Source organism: Melanotaenia boesemani, chromosome 16 (genome assembly GCF_017639745.1).
Source record: "Melanotaenia boesemani isolate fMelBoe1 chromosome 16, fMelBoe1.pri, whole genome shotgun sequence".
NCBI lineage: Eukaryota > Metazoa > Chordata > Actinopteri > Atheriniformes > Melanotaeniidae > Melanotaenia > Melanotaenia boesemani.
In genome coordinates, this window is record NC_055697.1 from 18,660,757 (window position 1) to 18,684,020 (window position 23,264).

The 23,264-nt window shown below is 38.2% G+C and overlaps 1 protein-coding gene across 14 annotated transcripts in view; it reads left to right on the forward strand.

Moving 5' to 3' along the window:
- Nucleotides 1–23,264, forward strand: part of kcnma1a (potassium large conductance calcium-activated channel, subfamily M, alpha member 1a) — a 148,170-nt gene that overhangs the window by 84,451 nt on the left and 40,455 nt on the right. For 6 of the 14 annotated variants that reach the window (XM_042010215.1, XM_042010212.1, XM_042010209.1 and 3 more), the window contains exons 6-19: nucleotides 6,138–6,213; nucleotides 6,519–6,594; nucleotides 7,602–7,772; nucleotides 9,347–9,438; nucleotides 15,562–15,672; nucleotides 15,779–15,884; nucleotides 16,190–16,272; nucleotides 16,374–16,443; nucleotides 18,057–18,212; nucleotides 18,718–18,827; nucleotides 18,954–19,022; nucleotides 20,173–20,184; nucleotides 22,911–22,997; nucleotides 23,096–23,172. In XM_042010215.1, coding sequence (XP_041866149.1) covers nucleotides 6,138–6,213; nucleotides 6,519–6,594; nucleotides 7,602–7,772; nucleotides 9,347–9,438; nucleotides 15,562–15,672; nucleotides 15,779–15,884; nucleotides 16,190–16,272; nucleotides 16,374–16,443; nucleotides 18,057–18,212; nucleotides 18,718–18,827; nucleotides 18,954–19,022; nucleotides 20,173–20,184; nucleotides 22,911–22,997; nucleotides 23,096–23,172 — 1,296 coding nt within the window. Of the gene's footprint in view, nucleotides 1–6,137; nucleotides 6,214–6,518; nucleotides 6,595–7,601; nucleotides 7,773–9,346; nucleotides 9,439–9,528; nucleotides 9,621–15,561; nucleotides 15,673–15,778; nucleotides 15,885–16,189; nucleotides 16,273–16,373; nucleotides 16,444–18,056; nucleotides 18,213–18,717; nucleotides 18,828–18,953; nucleotides 19,023–20,172; nucleotides 20,185–22,910; nucleotides 22,998–23,095; nucleotides 23,173–23,264 lie in introns of all 14 variants that reach the window. The other 8 variants (XM_042010210.1, XM_042010214.1, XM_042010202.1 and 5 more) reach the window with 3 other exon arrangements.

A 23,264-nucleotide genomic window follows, 5' to 3' on the forward strand; every position in this document is an offset into this window, starting at 1 on the left:
CGTGTTAAAGGCGACATAAAGTGCTGCAAAGCCTCAGTTATAAAATTAACAGTGTGTAGATCTGCTCTGGGATGTGGTGTACCCCAACACACTGGTGATAACTTTCAGAATACTAATGGTCCGCTGAAAGTCTCTCTTAGTATTCAGGCTCTGTTAAGGACAGGAATCATATTCATCTGCATGTGTACAGAAATAACATGGGGATTTAAGCCTGCTCTGACTGGAAAAAATACAGTAAAAAAGACAATGCCTTATTCCAGATCTGCTTCAGATGGAAACCTTTGAAATTAAGTGATAAATAAATGACATTACTACTTAATCTTCATGAAGTCCTTCCACTTGAAAGCTTGACGGGCCCATAATGAACTAATCTATAACTGGTGCTACTTTCATTTAGTTAAGTGTATGGTTACTTAGCAGGTGTTGTTAGGGAAAGTCAGGGTGGCTGTTAAGAATGTGTATTGTGCTCCTCATTCCCTATGGATTAGTTAATCTTTTCTTTCCATTCACAGCTAAGGAACACACACCACAGTTGGTGTAATATATCATAATTATAGTGCTCCTCGTTTCACTCTGTAAGCTGCGGTGTTACGTGAGAGGATCACTGAAGATCCAGTGGAGGTGTGCTCATAAAAAAGAGCTCTAATAGAGGTTCTGCTCTGTGCTGTGTGGTGGGGTATTTGCCCAGTCTGCACCCAAGGAAGTGCTCTGTGAATTTCAGCTTATGTTCTCTCTGCTTCTGCAAATTGGACATTGATTAAGAGAAGAAGAATGATGTGTGGCTAATGTAAGAGGCCATGTAAAGCTCCTCTACGGAAAAAGGAATTAATCTTCTTTAACTGCTTGAACTTAGTGTTTCTCCCGAGAGAGTCCTGGCAGGGTGGGATAAGCATGTGGCTGTTTGAAATATGTTCATAGATCTCATGGCTACTGAGCCTCAGCTTTGACACCCTGTAAGTTAACTCGATGCTGTCCTCCACAATGATTTCAAACCACAGAATACTATGTTTTCATTTTGACCATAAATGATCCTGTTAACTTATTCAGAGGTAATATAATATATTATAATCTACTATAAAGCTGTAATTTGTAGTATACTGTTTGTTGGTCAAAAGTGTTGTTGAAGCTTCATTGGCTTTAAGAATGTGCAAAACATTGGTGCAGAAACCTTCAGGTGGGGCTTGTTATTCCAACCTGCTACTGCCTCCTAGTGGTGCATTACTGCACAGTTGGCTCCTCTTTCTGTATTTTCCTGCTAAAAGAGACTTATAGACCTAACATGACCATCAGTACATGTGCCTGTATGGCCCATAAGATAGTAGCAGGAAGCCTTAATGCACACAAAGGGAAGGGAAACTAATTTGTGGGAGGTAAAAGCTTCTTTGCTATAGCCAGGCTTCTCACACGTTGCAACATATGCTGCATTATTGTGTAAAGAACTAATTTATAAATACCAGTTTAGCAAAACTGCATAAATGATGTTAAAATGAATGCATGTGGGCTGTCTATCCTGCATGAATGAGCAGCATGAAGCAGTGGCACAAAAACTTTTTGAGTGTCTGTGTAACATCATATAATCTGATGTTGGCTGGGGTGACTGTGGGTATTATCCCAGATGAGCCATCTCAGACATCTAATTGATAAAAGGTCCCAGTAGGCGGCCCTGTCAGAACATGTGACAGAGGCCATGCTCTGGTCTGCAAAGCTTAATGAAGTAAGAGTTGGCACAAACCATAAAAACCTTTTTGAATGAGCATCTGGTGAGCTGACACGTGTGTGTGTGTGTCAGTCATGTGCGCAAGAGGCTTTGGCATGTTTTAAAAAGATATTTTCTCATAAAAACATGTTCAAAGATTAAATAAAAACCTCTCAATGAAATTTTCAGATACATGGCAATTGCACACACTCTTACTTTAAATCTGGTGGTCATTCTGGTGCGGATGTGAACTTAGTTTGCAATGTAATGACCATAATGATTTTTTTTTTTGTATTTTACCACTGACAAACATTACAGATGATGGACTCAAAAGCATTGTATACGCAGAAGGTTCATGATTGAGGAGTTAGGCAGAGAATATACCTTTGATTACATATCGGTATGTGTATCATGGCTGTCTGTCATTAGCCCTCAAGAGATGACATACAAAGTTTCTCCTTAAAGCCAGCGGTAAAAATTAAAAGCAAGGATGAAGAGCAGTTATTGTAATGATCTCCAGTTACTGTAATGTTATTTTAGACACATAGCTGTGTGGGACATGATGGAAGTTAACATTACCTCATGCTCCTGTTGCGTTCTTCTAGATGCAGTAATACAAATCCTAAACGTTTGACTACAGTGATGGAAAAAAAGGTTTCAGACACTTTTTCGGAAGAATCACTTTTAGGTCTTCAAGTGCAATTTCTTTTAGTATAGTCACAACCAAAATACTAAACAACCCTAAAAAAGCAATTCAAAACTAAAAATTTTTCATTTAAAAATATTTAATGATAACATGAGATTGTGTAAAATTTTAATGGTGTCTGTAATTTTTTTCCATCTCTGTAGAACAGCGTCCACGTCCTATTAGATTACTTGCAGGCCTTTAGCTAACCACTGAGCAGCCTGCCACAGGCCCCCATCTCTGCTCTGCAGACTGATTATACCAGGAAATGATTTTACTCTGTAGTTTTAATTTCATGTAGAATAAAATAGAATAACATTTTAAAGCTCATAGTAAATTAAAGATCAAATTTTTATTCACGCCCCATAAATTCCAAAACTTATCTGAGCTGTCTTCACCTTCATTATTGCTACATAAATTAATAAAATGTTCTGTTCTGTGTCCCAAAACAATATTTCATGGGCAGCTGTTTAGCATCATCTTTTGGGTCTTGTGGCTTTGTTACCTAAATCAGACCCACTTCTATCTCTGGATCTGTTCAGAATCTTTTTCTAAACATTTGCTTCACCTTCCCTGTCTCTTGATCTCCATGCTGTCTTTAATGGGCAGCTTTTAGCTGTTTATATTATTTGAATAATAGAACTCCACATTTCTGAGGGCCAGACTTCTTGTTAAATCCTTCAGACTCACCTGTCTCGGTCTGCATACAGCTAACAGAAGAGATGTAGTGATAATTATCAAGACCTTTTTTCTTTTTTTTATTGATGATAACATCTGGTCTCTCTTTTTTCAGGTCTAACCAACAATAACAGAACTCAAAATCATGCTGAGACTTTAACTAAACAAAGCTAGCAAGTCTTTTATTTGTAAAACTGGGAGCATTTACTTTATCAGTAACAACTGAATTCTTGCTGTTATTGCTGGAGTTAGAGACTGCAACTTACTTTCATCCTTTTAAAAAGACTCCCTGTATATCCGTTTAAAACGCAGACTCACGGTGTGACATGCAGGAGTGAAAGTTGAGAATAAAAACGGGATTCGACTGTTGGAATTTAAATGGAAAACTTCACTGCGCTGCATTCCAGACATCACTGACCACAGCTCAAACGATCACTAACACCACTTTAAAAGCAAATGACTAAGTAAGAAATTTAGGATTTTTTAGGGTGGCTTTAGAAAGGCCTAATGGCGTCCATGCGGTTGGCTATATGGACATAAGGTTAAAAAGCAAGAATATTCTTGGCCTTGGACACAATCGCTCAAACAGTGAGGGTAGCAAATCGTACAAAGGTGGTAACCTCAAAGGTAATGCTGTTGACCAGTATTGTACCTCTGAGTGCCATCTTGTACCCTAATTTAGCAATACTGCTCTTGATAAGGTACAAAGATTTTATGATAGATATATTTTTAGGGGCTACCAAGCTCCCATAAAATGTGGTGAAATATATTTTTTCCTAAAAAATAAAATGTCATGCCATAGAGGGTTAACACAAGTTTATCAGTGTGCAATAATTAGATTAATGTTTAGGAATTAGACTCCAGTCTTATGTGAAGGCAGAATGTGACATAAAAGATTATAAGTAAGGCCTGGAGTCTAGAGAGTGGTGATGGTGGTTGTGGGGATTGAAGGAATAGACTCCTGATGAGGCTCCATTTTAAGCAATGGGAAAAGGTGAAATTGGGGAAGAGGTGGGATCTATGATGCACAGTCTGGAAAGACAATGGCAGCAGAAGAAAGTATCAACAAGAACATAACATACACTAATTGGCAGGCGATGAAGGAAGAAGATCATTGGACCAGAGCAGTGATGTCATAGTTAATTTGGAAGGTTTGACAAAATGGGAATGGAAAAGCAGGGAAGCAAAGGAAAAGCACAAGTGGTGAGAAAGACAGAAAGAGAACTAGATGGATCTGATCACCCCAACTGAACTCCTTCCAAAGCTTCATTAAATACTCACTAGATTATATGCCATTTTAAAAGGTGCAAAATAATGAGTTTAGTAAGAGAAAAATGCCACGGTTATGCCATGGACCACATGTTCTCAGTGCTGCATTCATCATGCTCATGTAAAGTGGTGGAAACAGATGTCTTGACAGGCCTATTTTCCCCCCTCGGGACCAGGTCCAATGTCTGTGTGAACTGAGAATTACGTCAGATTATTTGTTAGTGAATGAAAACAGCTTTGAAATCCCAGTTTTTATGGCTGTTTTTTAACAGCTGCTACAAAAATGTGTTTTTTGGTTATGATATCATATGAACTTATACAGATAAAAACAAAAAAAATATGATGACATCCAACCTACAAGGTATCAAATTGATCTTTTTTTATTATGATTTTCCATTTTTCATTGCAGAGTGGATCTCTAACCTGGTGGAGATTATTTTTCCCACGTCAGTTGTTTGAACAATGCTAGTATTTATGGGACACTTGTTTTTAAATAAGGATTATAGTTTTTTTTTTTTTTTTTTTTCTGTATTTTTTCATCTCTGTTAATCCCAGGCAGGGTTCAGACCCTTTTAAAAATTAGGTTCAACTCAGCTACATGTTGATAAAGACAGAGCTTCAGAGGGGTTAATAGTAATGCACCAAGAGGCCCAGGATGCAGGTAAATCTGTTTGTGTCAGGGGGATTAAAGGCACTGTAACACAAATGAGAGAGAGAGAGAGAAAAAAAAAAACAAAACAAAAAAGAAAAGAAAAAACACTCATATTACTGCTGACGTTTCACTCACAGACATTATCTGACAGAAATGACATGAAAAACTGTACTGCTGTGGTCTAGAGCTCCTGTCTGCTGCGCTGATGCATGTTTTAAAATTATAGAGGTGCTTGCTTCCCAAGGAACCCTGAACGTTGAGTCCTTTTTATCAGATTTGACCTTTTTAAAGTTTTGCCATTTTACCAGGAGATCACCTAATTTTGGCTTCCATTATTTTGGATTATACCATTTTTTTTTACTTGATTAGAAAGGAATCACTTGAAGAGAATTTGGTCCAAGATAATGATTCCTCCTAAGCTGCTTGTGTACCGTCGCACCCACTGCGATGTTAACTTAGAAACCATCCATGAAACATGGAGACGGAAGAAGTCCTGTGGGGATCTTTTTCAGAACGGATACAGGGTGAGGCAGGGCCATCATGGGCTGGAAGATAAGGAAAGGCAAACTGGGTTTTATCATTCACTTTGGTCCTGTTTGTGCATCCTCTCCAACTGGGGTAAGAACCGCTTGTGTACTGATTAACTAAAAATGTAGATCACAAGAATTACCTGAAAAGTCTTAGAAACAAGTCGTTACAAGAATATCTCTATTCTGTTATATGTGTAGGTAGTACTCTGATTTTGTGGATCACATCAATAGAAAATTCTCTTCACATAAACTGACACACATAGGCACAGACACAGTCACACACTTTTTATGGGATCAGACACATTATGTAAAAAGACAATGAGCAGGATGTCACATTGTTCTGTAATCTCTCTTGGCTCGTTCCACATAATGCTCCTACTAACTTGTTTGAATGTATGAATAATTCATCTAAAGTGTATTTTTTTATCGACTGTCTTTTTACTGGCATTCTGAGGTGCTGTGTTATGTTTAAACTCTATAGAAATATATCGCCTTACTGAGCTACTCTCATCCATTTTCTACACTTGCAGTTGTGTTTCTGAAGATGTGTTGCCCTTTCGTTTTATTCTGCTGCAGACTTCACACTAATCCCTCTGTCTCTATCTCCATCCTTCTCTTTTCACACAGGTTTAAGATTCCTGAGAGCACTAAGATTGATTCAGTTCTCAGAAATTTTACAGTTCCTAAATATTTTAAAAACAAGGTAAGAATAAATGTTTTCTTATATAGAATATTAACATGCAACACACAGGCGCCTACAACAGCACCTTCACCTTTGACACTAGTGAAATAGTCATGTGTGGCATTGTTTAGTACTGGTTTTTACAGTGGCACTGCAAGAGAGCGAGTTGTAGTAATCATGTTTGATGAAGATTATTTGTTGTATGTAAACTTGACACTTAGCTGTTATAGATTAATGTCCTTTTTAACAGTTGATTTAATTTCTGATTGCTACTTTCATGTGTTTCTGTCAGTGTGGCCTGATTTTTTTGTTCTCTTTCCAAACAGCAATTCCATCAAGCTGGTGAACTTGTGCTCCATCTTCATAAGCACATGGCTCACAGCTGCTGGATTCATACATCTGGTAAGTTGACCTATGTGTGGGTCAGTAGACTCCACTTACTGAGTCACAGACTGACTAACTAATGTTTTTTTTTTTTAGATTTTATGGTCCATTCAGTTATTTAGTTGAAGAATTTGTTGAATTAAAGAATGAATTGTAGGAAAAGATGTTAGAAAATCACATCCCACTTCTCCAAATACATATAAGCAAATTAGGTTTTTATATTTTCCAATGCTATCTGAAAGAAAAGGCTGGCTTTGACAGTGAAACAACAGTTCAGCAGATAAAGAAGGAATGTAACTGACTGCATAAGCTCAAAAAATTTTATAGAGGGATTAATATAAAGTCCTGACTGGTGTGTCTCAGGTATGTAGTAATAAAAACAAGGTGGATAAATTATGGTCAGCAAGCAACCACCAGTTTTTGTGTGGTTGTTTGAATCAGCTGTACATTCATGCAGATGCATCAACACTCAGCATTTCTCTGTGATATTATGATATTTGGATCTTAACAATGAGCCCAAAGTAGTAGTATTGAAATGCAATGTAAATCTTGATTGGGCCGTCAGTTTGCAAAAAAACGTATCTAAAAATTATAAAAATAATTCTAATAAAATATAATAAATGATAAAAAACAAAATTTATTAAAAGAAAAAAGATAATCAGAATGGGAGATGTAACGGACCTCCTAGTAACGGCTCAAGCCTTTGTCCCTTCATTCCTTGTGTTTCCTATCATCTCCTGTCAAGCTTTCCAAATGAGGCAAATACATTGGAATGCAAATATATGTAGTATAAAGTGAGACACAGCCCTGTGGACACATCTCAACATGCATTAGTCTCACCACTAGGTGGTAGCCAAAGCTCAGCCAATGTATGAACGTATGCATGAAACTAAAATAAATGCAAAAGCACTTGTGGCTGGATTTAATCATATTTGAGGAAACAGTTTCTCTTTGAACAACTGTATTTACAAAGTTGTGATGAATTTCTTGTCTTATCTCCTCCCACTGCTCCCTTTATATTGTAGGTGGAAAACTCAGGGGATCCTTGGGAAAACTTCCAAAATTCCCAGTCGCTATCCTATTGGGAATGTGTCTACTTGCTGATGGTGACTATGTCTACAGTGGGCTATGGGGATGTCTATGCAAAAACCACCTTAGGACGCCTGTTTATGGTCTTCTTCATCCTCGGTGGTTTGGTAAAATCAGGCTTTTCTTTCTACCCTCATTCCCCTGACCTCCCTTTAAACCCTGCCTGTCCCCATCAATAGATTTTACACATGTTGATAAAAAATTAATATAATCAATGTAAATGCTTATTCTTATTATGTATATTGTTAACAGAGTTTCTTAAATTGTTAGAACTATGTTGCCTTTACCAGTACATGTTATTTCTATGTCACAGCGTAGTTGTATCCTCCTGTTTAGCCTACTGTATCTTGTCTAGTTACAGGTCTTCGTGTCCTCTGTCCCCTCCCCTTATGTGTCATTCCTGTATTTGTTGGATTAGAGTATAAGCTTTTGTCTGATAATGTTGTCATTGTTCTCTTAATAGCAGTTGCGGTTTCAGGACACCCCTCCTTCCGTGTCTCCTCCCACAATTCCAACAAACACAGGGGCAGGGAGATGAGGCTTAGGCCAGCCTGACTGTTACCATAGCAACAGCAGCCTCCCACTCCCTCCCTCCCTTACTCACCTTCCTCTGATCTAGCGTCCTGTTGGGCTGCCACAAGCACGTTAACTTGCACACAAGCATGCATGATTGCACACACCTGCAAGCACTCATGCACACAGATGCACATGCACACACACATGCATGGAGAGGACCATGCCTCCTCTGCCTTTCTCCCACAAAGAATAGATGATTCAGCCACATCACAGTTACTATATTCTTTTTTTGGACTCTTATCAGTATCTGCTGATGATCTACAGCTGTGTGGCCATGGTGACAGATTGTGTGTTTTCCTCAGTGCTGAGAGCTCTGGAAATCTTTAGGCAAGCACCTTACCCTGCTTCTTGTTAACAGCAGAGGTTGAACAATGACTCCAGACTGGAGATATTTTAAAGCCAAGGATTAAATCAGTCTCATTTAATATCACATTATCCCTGACAATCTACAAGTATCTTTACCAAACTTAAAGTAGATGTGTATTCACAAAAGTAGAGCCACCACTGTATTTATTATTAAAGATGTAAAGACAGTTAATTTTCTACTGATAGAGTGTAAACCTCAAATCCTTTGCTCAGATAACAGGCTGTGAAACTTTGCAAAATGCATCCAGCTCATTTTCTAGCCCAACAAATGAGTCTTAATGTGTTTTGCAGCTGTGGACCATCAGGTGCGCCTATTCAAATCAACCTGCCATATCATCTGTGTTTGTTGGACAAAACATGGCACATAGGTTTTTTACTCTCCTTTAGCTTTAAAAATTCTGCCATCCAGAAAGGTTTTGGGTGCTATCACAGACTGACTATCAGCTGTGAGAAAATTCTCATCTACTAACCAAACCTGTTCCTAAAGCTTTAACATTAAACTGATGGGGCTAATTTTTGCGAGTAAAAAATATAAAAAGATTTTTTTTAACATCTCTCTTAGTTTTTACAAAGTTCATCAAGTCTGCAGACATTGAGAGAGATGCTAAACTTATACAGCAAACTAATATTTAACTCAGCTCAGAAATTTGGATTCATGCACCAGCTTTCCCACAACCCACTCTGCGGCACAGTAGTCTCTTTTTTTAGTCTCTTCTTCTGTCTTCTATCTTCTCCTTAGGCCATGTTTGCCAGCTACGTCCCTGAAATCATAGAGTTAATAGGAAACCGCAAGAAATATGGTGGTTCCTATAGTGCGGTTAATGGGAGAAAGTAAGTATTCCAGATGGTTCTGCTGTTTTTCTGTGTGCGGTAGAACCCTCTCTGCATGCCTTTTTCTTTTTTTCTGTTCCATGCATGTAGGCCATGTTTGCTCGCTACGTGCCAGAAATTGCTGCTCTCATCCTTAATCGGAAGAAATACGGAGGGAGTTATAACTCGACACGAGGCAGAAAGTAAGTTAAAATCCAGTCAAGGTGTGGTTGTGTGACTCAAGTGCACCCCCTCTTAAGTTTGTAGTCACAGGGGGTTACAGTAGATAACTTGACTTTTTAGAAAAGTAAAGTTTGAGTACAGATAAAGGGAAGGTGTATTATGTTAAGTCACACTGCGTGACTGGAGACCTTGGCCATTAGGACACACATGTCCATGCCCCTTCACTGTCTCTTTCTGTCTTTCTCTCTTTCTTCTTTCTCTGTCCACCTTTTTCTAGCTTTGCTTCTATCTGTCCTTCATTCAAAGCTTTCCTGAAGTCATTTGTGTGCCGTTCATATTCTTTTTGTCGTCCTTGACACATCCTGTGTTGCGCTTTAATTTGATTTGGAAAATAGAGCTTTCATGACTACTACACTTTAGACCTACTAACCTGTGGTGCTTCTATGCAATACATGTGTCCAATGTGTCTCATTAAAACAGTCGTCTCTAGGGATTCAGAATATAAAATCCATCAAAATGAAAAGGAAGAGTCATGAAATCCCTACTATCCGCTTTTAAAGGATTTTCCCACTACAACATAGAAAGATTTAAACATCTGCAAGTGCATTATTATTGGTGGTCTTTTTAAGCATCATCAATCTCAATGACCATTGCAGGATTTATTTTTTTTGTATTTTTTTCTGTTTGTTTTGCTTGAGTTTGTTTTGCATGTTTTATAATTTTCTTTCACTGCACCATATTTGGCATGTTCTGACCTGCAGTCTTGTGGCTTTTTCATTAATTGCAAACCTGATGAAAAAGTCATCCTTCTGTCGTTTGCCACTGCTAGCACATCGCATCATCAATGCTTGACATTACTCTGGCCCTGATCTTCAGTCAGCTCCCACACCCTGAATGCTGGATGCCTCGCTCCCATTGGAGGCTCTCAATTGCTTTTGGCTTGCTTTGTCTGCTTGGTTCTCGGTGCTCGCCTGGTACTTGTGTTTGTGTGGTGTTGGAGTTTGCCTGCAGAGGCCCTTGTATTTATCTCTCTGTGTGACTGGCCTCCTACAGCAGAGGCTCAAGTGCACTGTCAAGATTGTGTGACTTTGGTCAGTTTGTGCAAGAGAACCACAATACCTATTGTGCAGTACTCTTTACCTCTCCTCATTGCTCAAACCTCAATGACATTCAGCACAGTATTTCAGTCCAAACGCAGTATATACAAAGGCAGAGTAGCTCTCTTCTTTTTCTCTCTTTTATTCAAACTTTCTGTGGCACTAAGCATTTGCTGCTATCTACTGTCTCCTCTTTCTCACTCTTTTCCAATCTTGCTTCCATCAGTTTCAGTCATTCTGTTCAGCGGGGCACATTGCACAGAGTCAGCAGTGGAACGAGGCTTTAGAAAAAAGCCTTTGTTCGGTAATGTTTGCCTGTCATTGAGATAAGATTGATGAAATGTTGTGTTTGGCCACTGACCTCAGCCCAGACTCACAGACGGGTGCTGAGAGAAGCCCTTGTCAAAACTGAGGATAGTTTCTCCCACACACTTTATTTTCCCCTTCTACACCCCTTTCTATAGACATATGGTAACAATCAGAAGATACCCACCAAACACACAAGTTCAAAGTAACTCCAGACTTTTGCATGATTATTTAGACATTTATACGTCGGGCTGGACTTGTATGGAAAAAAAAAAATGGTTTGTTATGTGGGTTTAGGATTGTCACTAGGGTTCAGTGCATTATCAGTTAGCAGCTGTCAGCTCACAGAAAAAAATATACATAATGGAAATAAAATTAATAGATTAGGAGTAACTGACTGATTATAGAGATTACAAGCAATGAGGTCATGGTACGTTATGAGCTATTTTAAATTAAGCCTTTTTCATCTCTGTATGACTGCTGTCCCTTAAAGCAGGCCTTCAGGGTTATATGGTAGTGAGAGGGGCTCGCATTGGATTCCAACCAGATTTCTTTTTCATGCTAGTGTTGCTTGTAGTGCTCTGACAGTTAGCGTAAGACCGCTCTCAGCCAGCGTATGCTGATACAGTAATGACAAGCGTTGCGTTTGGTTGGCGCCCACTGCACTAGGGGCCCTGTGGTTTTCATTATGACTCCATAGTTTCCATGAGGACCAACTTCAGTAGAGGGGTCGGCACGAATACAGTACTTCCACCCTGGCTGAACTTTGCCGTGCACCTTTAGAGGACCTCTATGAGGATTCTCAACTTGAGGTGTGCAGCCCCAGATAGAGAGCAAACAGAGAAGAACAAAGGGCTTGTGTGTTAAAGCACCACAATGTAATTTTGTTTAGCTTGTAATGGCTCCAGACAGCTACTTTAATGAGAGAAGATGTAATGTTACTAATACTTTAAAAGTTCATTGAAAGGTGGGAAAAATCGAAAAGTGCAAAAAAGTGCAGCGTTTTAATGACAAGTCTTGCAGAAAGTTTCATCACTGACTTAAGGATTAGAGCAGTAGCAAGCAGGTGACCTCTGCTGCTGATGTTTGAGCTCTGTGTTTGTTCATTTTGTATTCAATGTATCCCCAAAGACATCCCAGGATGTTTCCTGAATGCATGTTTTATGTGCACGCTCTATGATACCCTTTTGCATTTATTGTAATTGTGTGCCACTCTTTTCTTTTTTCTTTCCGAGCTGTTGTATCTGATTTTGTTTTAAAAATCTGTGCCATTGATGTGCTCCTTTTCCTTTTTTTATACGTTTGTTTTGTTTTTATTTGATTTAATTGTTTATATCTATGTAGTTACAGCTGTACTGCAGAATCAGGCTAGCGGAGACATAGTTTGTCCTTGAATCAACCATAAATGGCTAAATAATTTATATAATTTTCCCCAATTCAATTTCTTAATATTAAATTTGATGCCGCTCTTGGCACACAGCAAGGGTAAAACATTGTTGAGCCGGGCCATTTTAATGATGTCTCTAATGTCAATATTTCCATCTTGAACACAGATTTAAATTTGTGGCCTGATTGGGGAGAAAAGAAATTTGTAAAAGAGGAAGTAATGTTTGTTTTTCTGAAAAAACAACAACAACAACAAAACAAACAAACAACTTTTTAGAGACAGAAAGTACCCCACAGGCTTGCTGTGCACATGCATTCAGAGTTTGTGCTCTTAGTATGTGTGTTTGACATTCATTAGCTAATGCTCAACCCACACAAACAAATGAAATGCCTTATTAATCCTTATATTACCCTTGAAAAGGGGCATCTGGATACCAGAACAGGAAAACATGATGGGTTTTTCTTTTCTACTTTTCATGACATGAGAAACATCTTGTGCCAAATACTGCTGGCTACTTACAGACATCCCAACTCATCAGCTAGTAAGACCACACGGCACTTTGCTTAACCCTGGCCAACCATGCAATCACGGCTGCTCATTAGATTCTCTTAAAGGACAGAGGCAACATCTGTGAAGATCATTATGTCCTGCAACATCCACAAACTGTCATTTCCTCAGTATGTCTGTCACATTACTTTGCCAAGTCCACTTCAGTTCTTGCCTGGTCCATATGGTACTGAGCAGGAGACCACTCAGTGATCTGGACTATGGCTCTCATTTAACATCAATAAATTTCTCTGTTTCCTTTAAACCTTCTAGACTGAGTCAGTTTTCAGTAATGTTCTATACAAAGATTTTAAAGGTCAATCTGTTCACCAGTGCTTCCTTCTGGTGGATGAGAGCATGATAAAGACCTGAAGGAAGCCTGCCATAAATAATTTAATAATAAGAATTTACACAATGAAATATGACAACATCACCTTTTTTAATTTTTATTTTAAGAGAAAGTATTGTGTTAAGCTATCCGGTACCCATACACTTAAAACTAAAGTGGTTCAATTTTCTCCTGGCACATCAAGTAGTGGATCGGGCCATTGTCATTACACAGATTGTTTTACAGGTCTCCATAGGCTAATTAGGGTGTCTGCCAAGTGTGTACGCTAATCCACGTCAATAAAAGGGTTGGATTCAACTGAGCAATGTTTGGCAGCAAGACTTCACGTGTAACATTTATCTTTAACTTCAGCAGAGTAGCTGGGCTTACCACAATGCAAATTCAGCAAACAAAGTGTCTCACGGCCACATTAAGGCCATTTAATTAAATCATAACTACTGGATGCTGATTGCTTTTAATAAAATAAAAAAATGAATAAATAAATAAATTAGAAGGAGTGAGATAACCTTATACTTTGTTTTGAAGAAAGTACATGTTACGTTTTCAGTCATTTTCAAGATTTTCATATTTTGTTATGTTTCAAACTTATCTTTAAGTGGATTCAGTTGGTTGTATCTTTCATCATTCTTTACACAATTGTTTGAAAAACGCCTGTTTTAATAATCAATACTAAGTACACTTAATTCAGAACCAGCTTTAATGGCCTCAAGTCCTCTTGGAAATAGACTCATGGCAGGCGGCCTTGTGCTTGTTAGAAGCATGGTTTAGCACTTTACAATAAAGACCTAATTGGGAGAGTGCTACACAGATTGGTCACCTCGTGAAATGGTGTCGTATCCCTAAATAGGAACTCCTGGGTCTCATTTATAGTGTGGCTATTGACTTGTTTACCTGTCTGACCTAGTACTTTTTTTTCTCCTAATAACTCAGTTTGGCCAGTTCCAGATCTCGGAAGAGGATCAGGGATTCCAAACTACTCCGATTTTAGAATAACAGAGGTCACTGTGCTTTGGGCCAGAGATGTTCTTATATCCTTTACCAAATATTTGGCACTGACATAATCTTCCTACACAGGACATTTTTTTTTACCTTGATTCTTAATTTTTACTCTGACCTGTGCCATCCACCGTGAGACAACATGCAAACAGACGTGTATCCTTGTGGTTGTTTCTTAGGAATTCAATTAGAAACTTGTGAACCTGAACTACAGAGGAAACAAAAATGATAAATAGAATGCAAAAAATAAAAAAAAACAAAAAAGAAAATGGAACTCAGAAAATTGTCATTTTGAATGAAAAGGTTTGCATATTATTTTATCTTTTATTAAATGTAAAAAATGTTCCAAAAGTCTGTTTCTGCTTTGCCAAGCAAATACTAAAATAAGTACTGAATCCATTTTGGGTCTGAAACTTAACAAAATCTGAAGACTTTTCAAAGATGATGTATGATGCAGTTATTGACATCTCTGAAATTAAGGACACTAATATGATATAATTCAATCACAGAAGCACCACAAGTGTCATTGTTGGGACAATGACCATCCAAACTCCCCAATGTGAGCCTCAATCTCAAGGTTAAATTTGAACCTTTCTTCAATGCAGTCAGAGGACAAACAGGGACGCAACCTCAACCCCAAAACTAGTTCCAAACTAACCTCTTTCTCCCTTTCGGCTGTAATCAGCTCAGTGCGGGGTCTGACAGATTCTTCTGCTTTAATGCACAGCTCAGTCTTGCCAAGGATCTGCCAAATACTCTGAGGTCCTGTTTATAGTTTTGTCAACCACAGGTCTCCAAATCATTTTGAGAGTTTTAGTAATGCTCTGTATAAACGCATGAGTATATTGATGTGCATGTCTTTGTCAGCATTCATTCTACTCACAAAGGGGTGGTTTGGCTGAAGGGAAGGTTTTTATATTGAGAACGGATGGCCGTCCAACCACTGTGGGCTGTATGATTATATCTTAGATTTTCTAAAGTGGTTCAGACTTGAGTGTTTGATTGCACTTGTCATGCAGAATTTGACCACTTTCATTACATGAGGGAAAATATTCACTTTTATGGCAAAAAAGATATAATTCATTTACTAGTTTGCTTTGAAAAGACAATTCTTGACATGTCTGTAGCGTTTTCTTTTTTTCCTTCTCTCTTTTTTTTAAAGCTTTATATTTTAGTTCTATGTCAGAGTGTTTTGATTTGACCGATTATCACTGGGAGATATGCCAGTGTCTGCAGTGATTTATGTTGCCCACTCAAGATGATTTCTTGCCCCCTTCCAGGCACATTGTGGTCTGTGGTCATATTACCCTCGAAAGTGTCTCCAACTTCCTCAAAGACTTCCTACACAAGGACAGGGATGATGTCAATGTAGAAATTGTTTTTCTCCATAAGTAAGTTAATCCTTTCCTTCTTACAATGTGTAGGGTGGCGCTTAAGAATATACCATATATGAGGTATCCAAACGTGCTAATCCCTTCTCTTTTCTTTGAATGCTAGTATTTCCCCTAATCTTGAGCTGGAAGCCTTGTTCAAACGCCACTTTACCCAAGTAGAGTTCTACCAGGGATCTGTTCTCAATCCTCATGATCTGGCCCGAGTGAAGGTACTGTTGGTGGTGAAAATCAAGGAGAGTCACGGGAAATTTCAAATTTTGCTTAACTTTATTTTGGGAGATTAAGAGCAACACTAAGTTTAGTCAGTGACATATTTTCAGTTTGTATGCAACAGTTGTGCAGCAAGTGATATTGGTTGTTGTAAAATGACAGATATCTATTTAGCTTTCTCTCTTAAAAAATCTCTCTCTCACACACACACACAAAAAGATGAAAATAGCCATAAGAGAATAAAAAGAATGTGCTGGATTAGCCAGAGTTAAACTAGTTCTTTTGTTTGGGCCTTTATGCATAGATCGAGTCGGCTGATGCCTGCTTAATTCTTGCCAACAAATATTGTGCAGATCCTGATGCTGAAGACGCCTCAAACATCATGAGGTACCTCATTCCCTGGACTTGGAAATCAGTAGAAATTGACCTGTTTATGAGTTACATTTGTGTTTTTTAATGTGTTTGTCTGTTTTTTTTTTTTTTTTAAGGGTCATTTCAATCAAGAACTACCACCCCAAAATCAGAATAATCACACAGATGCTGCAATATCACAATAAGGTATGCTGTCTTGACTTCCTGTGGCTTCCCAAGTCTCCTACACACTGCACATCATGACAACAATTAACTCGCAGCGATCTCTTCTTTAAAACTTCGTGGTGCATTTATGTGGTTGGTTATCTTATGAGTCGCTTTTTAAAGTGCCCAAACTGTGGAGAAAAATCAAGAACTTAAAATTTCAAGTGATGACTCAAACATTAGTCAGTATGTGTCCCTCTCTGTATCGGTGCATTTCAATAAACATAAAAACTCGTGCAGAATTTACATTTGAACAGCAGCTGATAGAAGTATTGACTGATGTGCAAACCCCTTTCCCCTTTTACAGAATGCTGTAATGCTGTATTAAATGCCAAAAATGTAACGCAGTGATTTGCAAAACCTGTACTTTAATTACAAATTTTACAAAGACAACATGATAAATGCTGAGACAGAATATATTACAGGGTCATAATCATTGTGTTCCAGTGCTGCTTTTTACAACTTTAGTAAGGAACTCAGTAGACTGAATGTTCTGAACTGCAGGCTGTTAAGCAAAGGACTGTTTAACTGCAAGTACAGCTTTCAAGTGTAAAATAATTTCCACTGTTTTCGTTTGTCTATTGACATCCTAAATTTTGCCATTTTTCAGTGTTGTTTATTGGCTATATATCTTGTGTATTGATTATTATTATTTATTTCTTATAAAAAAAACTTCAGTTATTCCACTTAGGAAATTAGCCTCTTTATTTTACCCATCTCTAATCATATGGCGGGGGCTGCAAGGTGGTGTGGTGGTTAGCACCGCAGCCTCACAGTAAGGTTTGAGCCTCGGTTGGGAGGGAGGTTCGAACCTTTCTGTGTGGAGTTTGCATGTTCTCCCCGTGTATGCATGGGTTCTCTCCAGGTTCTCTGGCTTCCTCCCACCCTCCAAAGACATACATGTTAGGTTAACTGATGACTCTAAATTCACCCTAGGAGTGAGTGTGTGTGTGTGAATGGTTTGTGTTGGCCCTGTGATGGACTGGTGACCTGTCCAGGGTGTACCCTGCCACTCACCTGTTAAATACTGGGATAGGCTCCAGCTGCATTTCTTCATTAAAAACTGTCATTCTTTAACTTCTGACCTGTTTGCTCGTATAATCTTTTAGAATTGTGGGAATTAGATTTGAAGTACTTACCAAAATTCTATGCACATTTAAAAGTGTTCTGTATATTTTAAAGGGATAAGTTGACATTTTGGGAAATACTCTGTTTTGGTAGCTTATTGAAGTCTTGACATCCTACTTAGTAACAGATTACTTCTTAAGACAGAGCCAAGCTAGCTCACAAATGTGTTGCTTCGCCCTTGTGCTACAGTAAACTAAGCAAACCAGCTACTAGTTGTCCTTTTTTTGTACAAATGTAACTAAATATAGCAAGATGGGTAGCCTCTGAACACGCTGATGAGTGGCCTTGCTGCTATTTACAAGAACAAGGCATGTCAGCTCATTTGAGCTATGTATTGATCATACAGATACTAGGCTGGCATCAACCTTTCTACTTCCCAGAATGTCAAACTATTCCTTTAAGAAATGTTAGAGATTTGCATAGATTTAGTTTTTTCTTTTGACCTCTTTGTCTCTCACGCGATGAAGGCCCATCTGCTGAACATTCCAAGCTGGAACTGGAAAGAAGGGGATGATGCCATCTGCCTGGCGGAGCTGAAGGCAGGCTTCATTGCCCAGAGTTGCCTGGCCCAGGGCCTGTCGACCATGCTAGCCAACCTCTTCTCCATGAGGTCCTTTATTGAGGTAACACAGAGGATGAGATTAACTTGCTTTGTCTGTCCATCTAAACAGACCAAAATAGTATAGATAAATGAATTCTCACATTGCACTTTTGGGCTGGAGATGATTTATCTGAGAACTGGAAGCGAGGTTAGCATAAGTAGATACAGTACTTGAAGTTCTCTGGTGACAGATGGACTAGATCTATCAAACAGTGGGGAATTCTGACATCCCTGTCCAGGGAAAGACTTCCATTAATGTGTTTTCATTCATTTTGGTAAATCATATTTTATAGTGACATCTCATGTGGAATCTGTTCAGTGTTCTTGTGGCTTAACATTGAAGAGGTGCTTGCTTCTATCAAAGAACCCTTCTCATGCCATAAAGATGATGGATCAGCTTATAATGACCAGGCTGATGTTTTGCTGTAGAACATCTGGAGTCCACATTGAGTTGCTTTTGAAAGGAAAACGTGTTCCCTTTTTCTTACTTTTTTTCCTCCTCACGTGACCTCTTTTTTTGTTGACAGATTGAGGAGGACACATGGCAGAAGTATTACCTTGAAGGAGTGGCTAATGAGATGTACACCGAGTATTTGTCCAGTGCCTTTGTAGGCCTCTCCTTTCCCACTGTCTGCGAGTAAGTATCACCCCCCAACAACTCTGTAGGGAAGGATGAGAGACAGATAAGGGACTGTGGAAATGTCACGTTGTTGAACGTCATGTGCTGTATTCTACTTTTGTAATGAGTGTACTTGTTTTACAGACTGTGCTACGTGAAGCTGAAGCTCTTGCTTATTGCCATCGAGTACAAGTCAGAGCAGAGAGAGAGCAGGTTTGTATGGTGGCTCTTTCTTCCTCTAACCTCTTGTGGTAACGATGAACTGCCGAGTGGTTTGCTTCAACTGGATCTCTAGATAAATCACGATCATAAATTTTCTTCTCAAGCCCTGTGTTAAGCTTTGAGCAGCACACCAGTATGAGTAACTTCTTAAAGTGAATTTTCTGCTGACTGTAGTTTATATTTAAATAATGTGAGAGGAACACAACTGGGAAACTGGAAAACACTCCACAGTACAATGTTTACAATGTTTATTCTTCATGCGCAGTAGTAAATACTGTAGAAATAAACCAGATATGGTCCTAATGCTCTATTTTTTTTTCAGAAATTTGACATTTTTTTTAAAACAACTAAACTATATCATATCATATGCTGGAATTCATCAAAGAGAATCTGATTCAGATAATAATTAGGTGACTGTGAAAAACATGGTGTTGGCTGCCTTTTGTTTTTTTTTTTAATCTCTATTTCTACCTTTAGGGCTAAATAACCAGTTTCCTGCACATTGAAATTTCATGAATGGGCAGCAAATAATGCATTCCCTCTGCTTGATTCTACAGTGTCTGTGTGATTATTATCTTTACATCAGCGCTAGTTCTATCATCAATAATGGCACAAAGTATTATCTTTTCAGTAACCTCAACTGCCAAACCCACCCACCCCTCCCCATTCGCTGTGTCAAATGTTTTTGTGCATACTGATGAGACTGCATGATGAATGATATTTTCAGAGATGTCATTTTGATATTTGTAGACTAAATCATATATTAATAGTCTAACATGTTGTTATTTTTTCTTTATTTTTATTCTTTCTTTCTTTCTTTCTTTCTTTCTTTCTTTCTTTCTTTTAATCTAGTTGTTTTTTTAAGGTGCTTTTTGTAGTGACTTTCCCTTTATTGCCACAATATTCTGTGCCATTTATGCACTTTACAACTTTTCTAATAGTTTTTTTTTCTAGTTTATAAAAAGAAGAAGTAATTTTTAGGTGCAAGGATCTCAGCATCGGACAAGCAACACATGCCACTATGAGGCTTTAGCTACTGGATACCCTTATGCATAGAAACATTAGCAACAGTTATATTCTCCTCTTCTTTTTTCTGTTGATGATAACTGTTTGATTTGAGATTTTTTCTTGTTGTTTGCAGAAGCAGAAAGCGGTATGCCCTCTACCTTATCTTACTTCCAAAGTTCCACCCAATCTCCACCACTTTAAAGCTTCTGACTTTGGGAGTTTCCCCAAGGATATTTTTCCAAACACTATCTCACAGGCCTCTTTTTCTAACTCCTTTTTTATGGTGTCCCTTGTGCTTAATGCACTAACTTCTTTGCAGGCAGAGAGAGGAAAGATAAATTGGACATGTTTGTAGAAGTTCTGTTTCTTTGTCTTTGCTGTTGTCGGTGTACCAAGGCCAAACACTCACCCTCTTCATATCTATCTCTTGTTTGATCTTTTCAGTTTTTGTCTTTAACCAAACCCTTTGCTTAGTTTATTTCTCTCACTTTCTGTTCTTTTTCAGTCTCTCTCAGTTGATACCTTGTTGTATGTTAGCTCTCAGAAGCTAAGCATTCCACTCATTGGTGTTTTTTAAAATCATTTTCAGAGCAGTACTTTGTGGTTCTTTGTCTCAGAATCAGTGAAGAGTTTGCATATACATATCTTTGATCAGATGTGATGTCAAAACTGATAATCTGATGTTCTACATTTTGAAATAAATTGATAATTTGCCATCGCTATAGGCAGTGGCTTTTATAATAGCATGTTTTTATTTTATTCTTTTTGGTTTATTTACACCAGCAAATTTCACACTCCAGGAAAGGCATGGAGATGTTGAATTTGGATAGTATTAGATTTATCCAAACTGAAATTTAATTCACACGCCCCACATTTCACTTTTGCATTCCATCACCCTCTCATGTTCTCAGTGGTACATGTATATTTCTTTGTGCATGTTTGTGCGTCTGAGTACATGTGACTATCTTGAATGAAAGGATTTGTGTGTGAATGTGCATATTTGTGTGTCTCAGCCACCATGCTTGTGCGTCTCTTGAGTAGATGTTCTTAAGTGAGGTCACTTCCTGTCAGTTTGGTGTTTGAGAAACAATCCAACTGCACAGAAGTTACTGCAACCGTCTGCATCTACGTACCTGTCCCTATACCTGTACAGCGGTGGCTATGCCTTTCTGTTTGACTACTGTCCTCTTCATGCTGTTTGGTAACTGCATGCTATGACACAATCACATGAGGTGTTTTATGCTTGCCTTGTTGCTCACAATGTGAGGTTTTGATGCTTTTTAAGTTTTAAGTAACCATTTTGCACCCAAATGAAGAGAAATGTCTTGGATAGATATGCCTGTAAAATCTCAGATTTGGGCAGCAATGTTTGTGGAACTGTCTTGGTTTAATTTATTTCTTAGTGGTCTTTTTATTTATTTATTTTTTTTACTATAGAGCATGCCAGGTGAAATAGCTGTTTACTTCCCTGGGGGGATATTTAATCTAAGTAATTGTTAGAAGCTGTATCTGCATGACTGGTGCAATTTGATCAAATCCCAATGTGAATATAGATTCAATTGCTCAATTTATTTATTTTTTTTCCCAATGTAACCTTTTGCAGAGCTCAGAGGAAAGATTTTTATAGGTTATTTGATATGTTTCCACACATACACTGTTGGCAAAATCTTTCTAAATTGATCATTAAACAGTTACAGATGCATTAAAAGTAAATATACTGGTAATAAGACATCATAAAAACTTAATCATCTTTCATCTGAGCTTTTTTTGAAGGAGTGTAACCCTTAAAGGTTTGTGGGTTTAATGTTTTGATATCTTAGTTCACACTCACATCATTGATGACTGTTGCCCACAGGTAACCATTAATGACCAGGGTGTGTGTGTGTGTGTGTGTGTGTGTGTGTGTGTGTGCGTGTGTGCATATACCTGTAATATATGTGTGTGTGTGTATACTCTTTATCATAGTCTAATTAATGGGGAATGATACAGCCAATCACTTTCAGTGTTTAGAGTTTTCATTAAAAAAAGGGTTTAATACATCCTGTGATACATATCTCTAGAAACTTCTTTAGGTAGAAATGCATAAAATAGTATGAATCTAAGTCAATACTGAACTCCTTTAGCTGACAAGCATTTGTGGTTATTTTAAAGAAGCAGAGTAACTTCTGCTTTTTTGGGGACTTACCCCAATCTTGACAGTTTTTTCCACTAAATATGTTTTTTTAAAAGAGCCATCCATCATTTTATAGCAGAATCACTAGTAGTGACATGAAAAAGAGCTGTTCATTCCCTTGCATCCCACTGTCAAGTACTAACCAAGACAACAACTCTTAATGTACATCCTCTGTACTGCAGCCATCTCAGTGGCCATCATAACATTTGTTTTGACTAGATGACTGTATTTGAGTGCTGAAACTAAAACTGTTTCATGGCCATAATTTTAATTCTTTCTGCCCTTGTCCCTTTACTTGTACCTCTCTGTCCCTCTTTTCACCCCAGGCCAATCCAAAGTCATTCTGTAAAGAAAAGAATTAAAATTCAGTGTGCAATCATACTGTTGTACATTTTGTCCATTCATGTGAGAATCACATCCAAATATTGCCCAAATTCAAAGTAGCAGCTGCCTTTTGTAAATACTGACAAAATACACATAGAGTAGCCACATCATAGTGGAGTAATTAATATAAAACATTTCCGGGGATAATGTGCTGAAAACGATGCATATCCTGGTCTTTATAAACGCAGTCCTGTTCTGATCAAAGTTCAACAAGTGTGTGTACCATTCCTCTTGATTAGCATGTTGTGGGCATGAAATATGTGCTATTAAGGCATTAACAAGCTTTCCGTGTCTGTATGTCTCTGATTACCTAGCATCCTCATCAACCCGGGAAACCATGTCAAGATGCAGGAGGGAACACTGGGATTCTTTATCGCTAGTGATGCCAAAGAAGTAAAGAGGTGATCCAGCTGTCTGGAGGAACAACTCGCCACTAATCATGTGAAATGGACAGTTTAGTTATTTGAAGTGCTAAACATTTTCACTTTGTCACTTTTAGAGCATTTTTCTACTGCAAAGCTTGTCATGATGACATCACAGACCCCAAACGGATTAAGAAGTGCGGCTGCAAACGAAGTGAGTTGCTGTGCCTTTATTCTCCACATCTGGTGCCCCTTCCTTCCCTTCCTCTCACTCCAGATCCTATCTGTGGGTCTGTCTCTGTTATG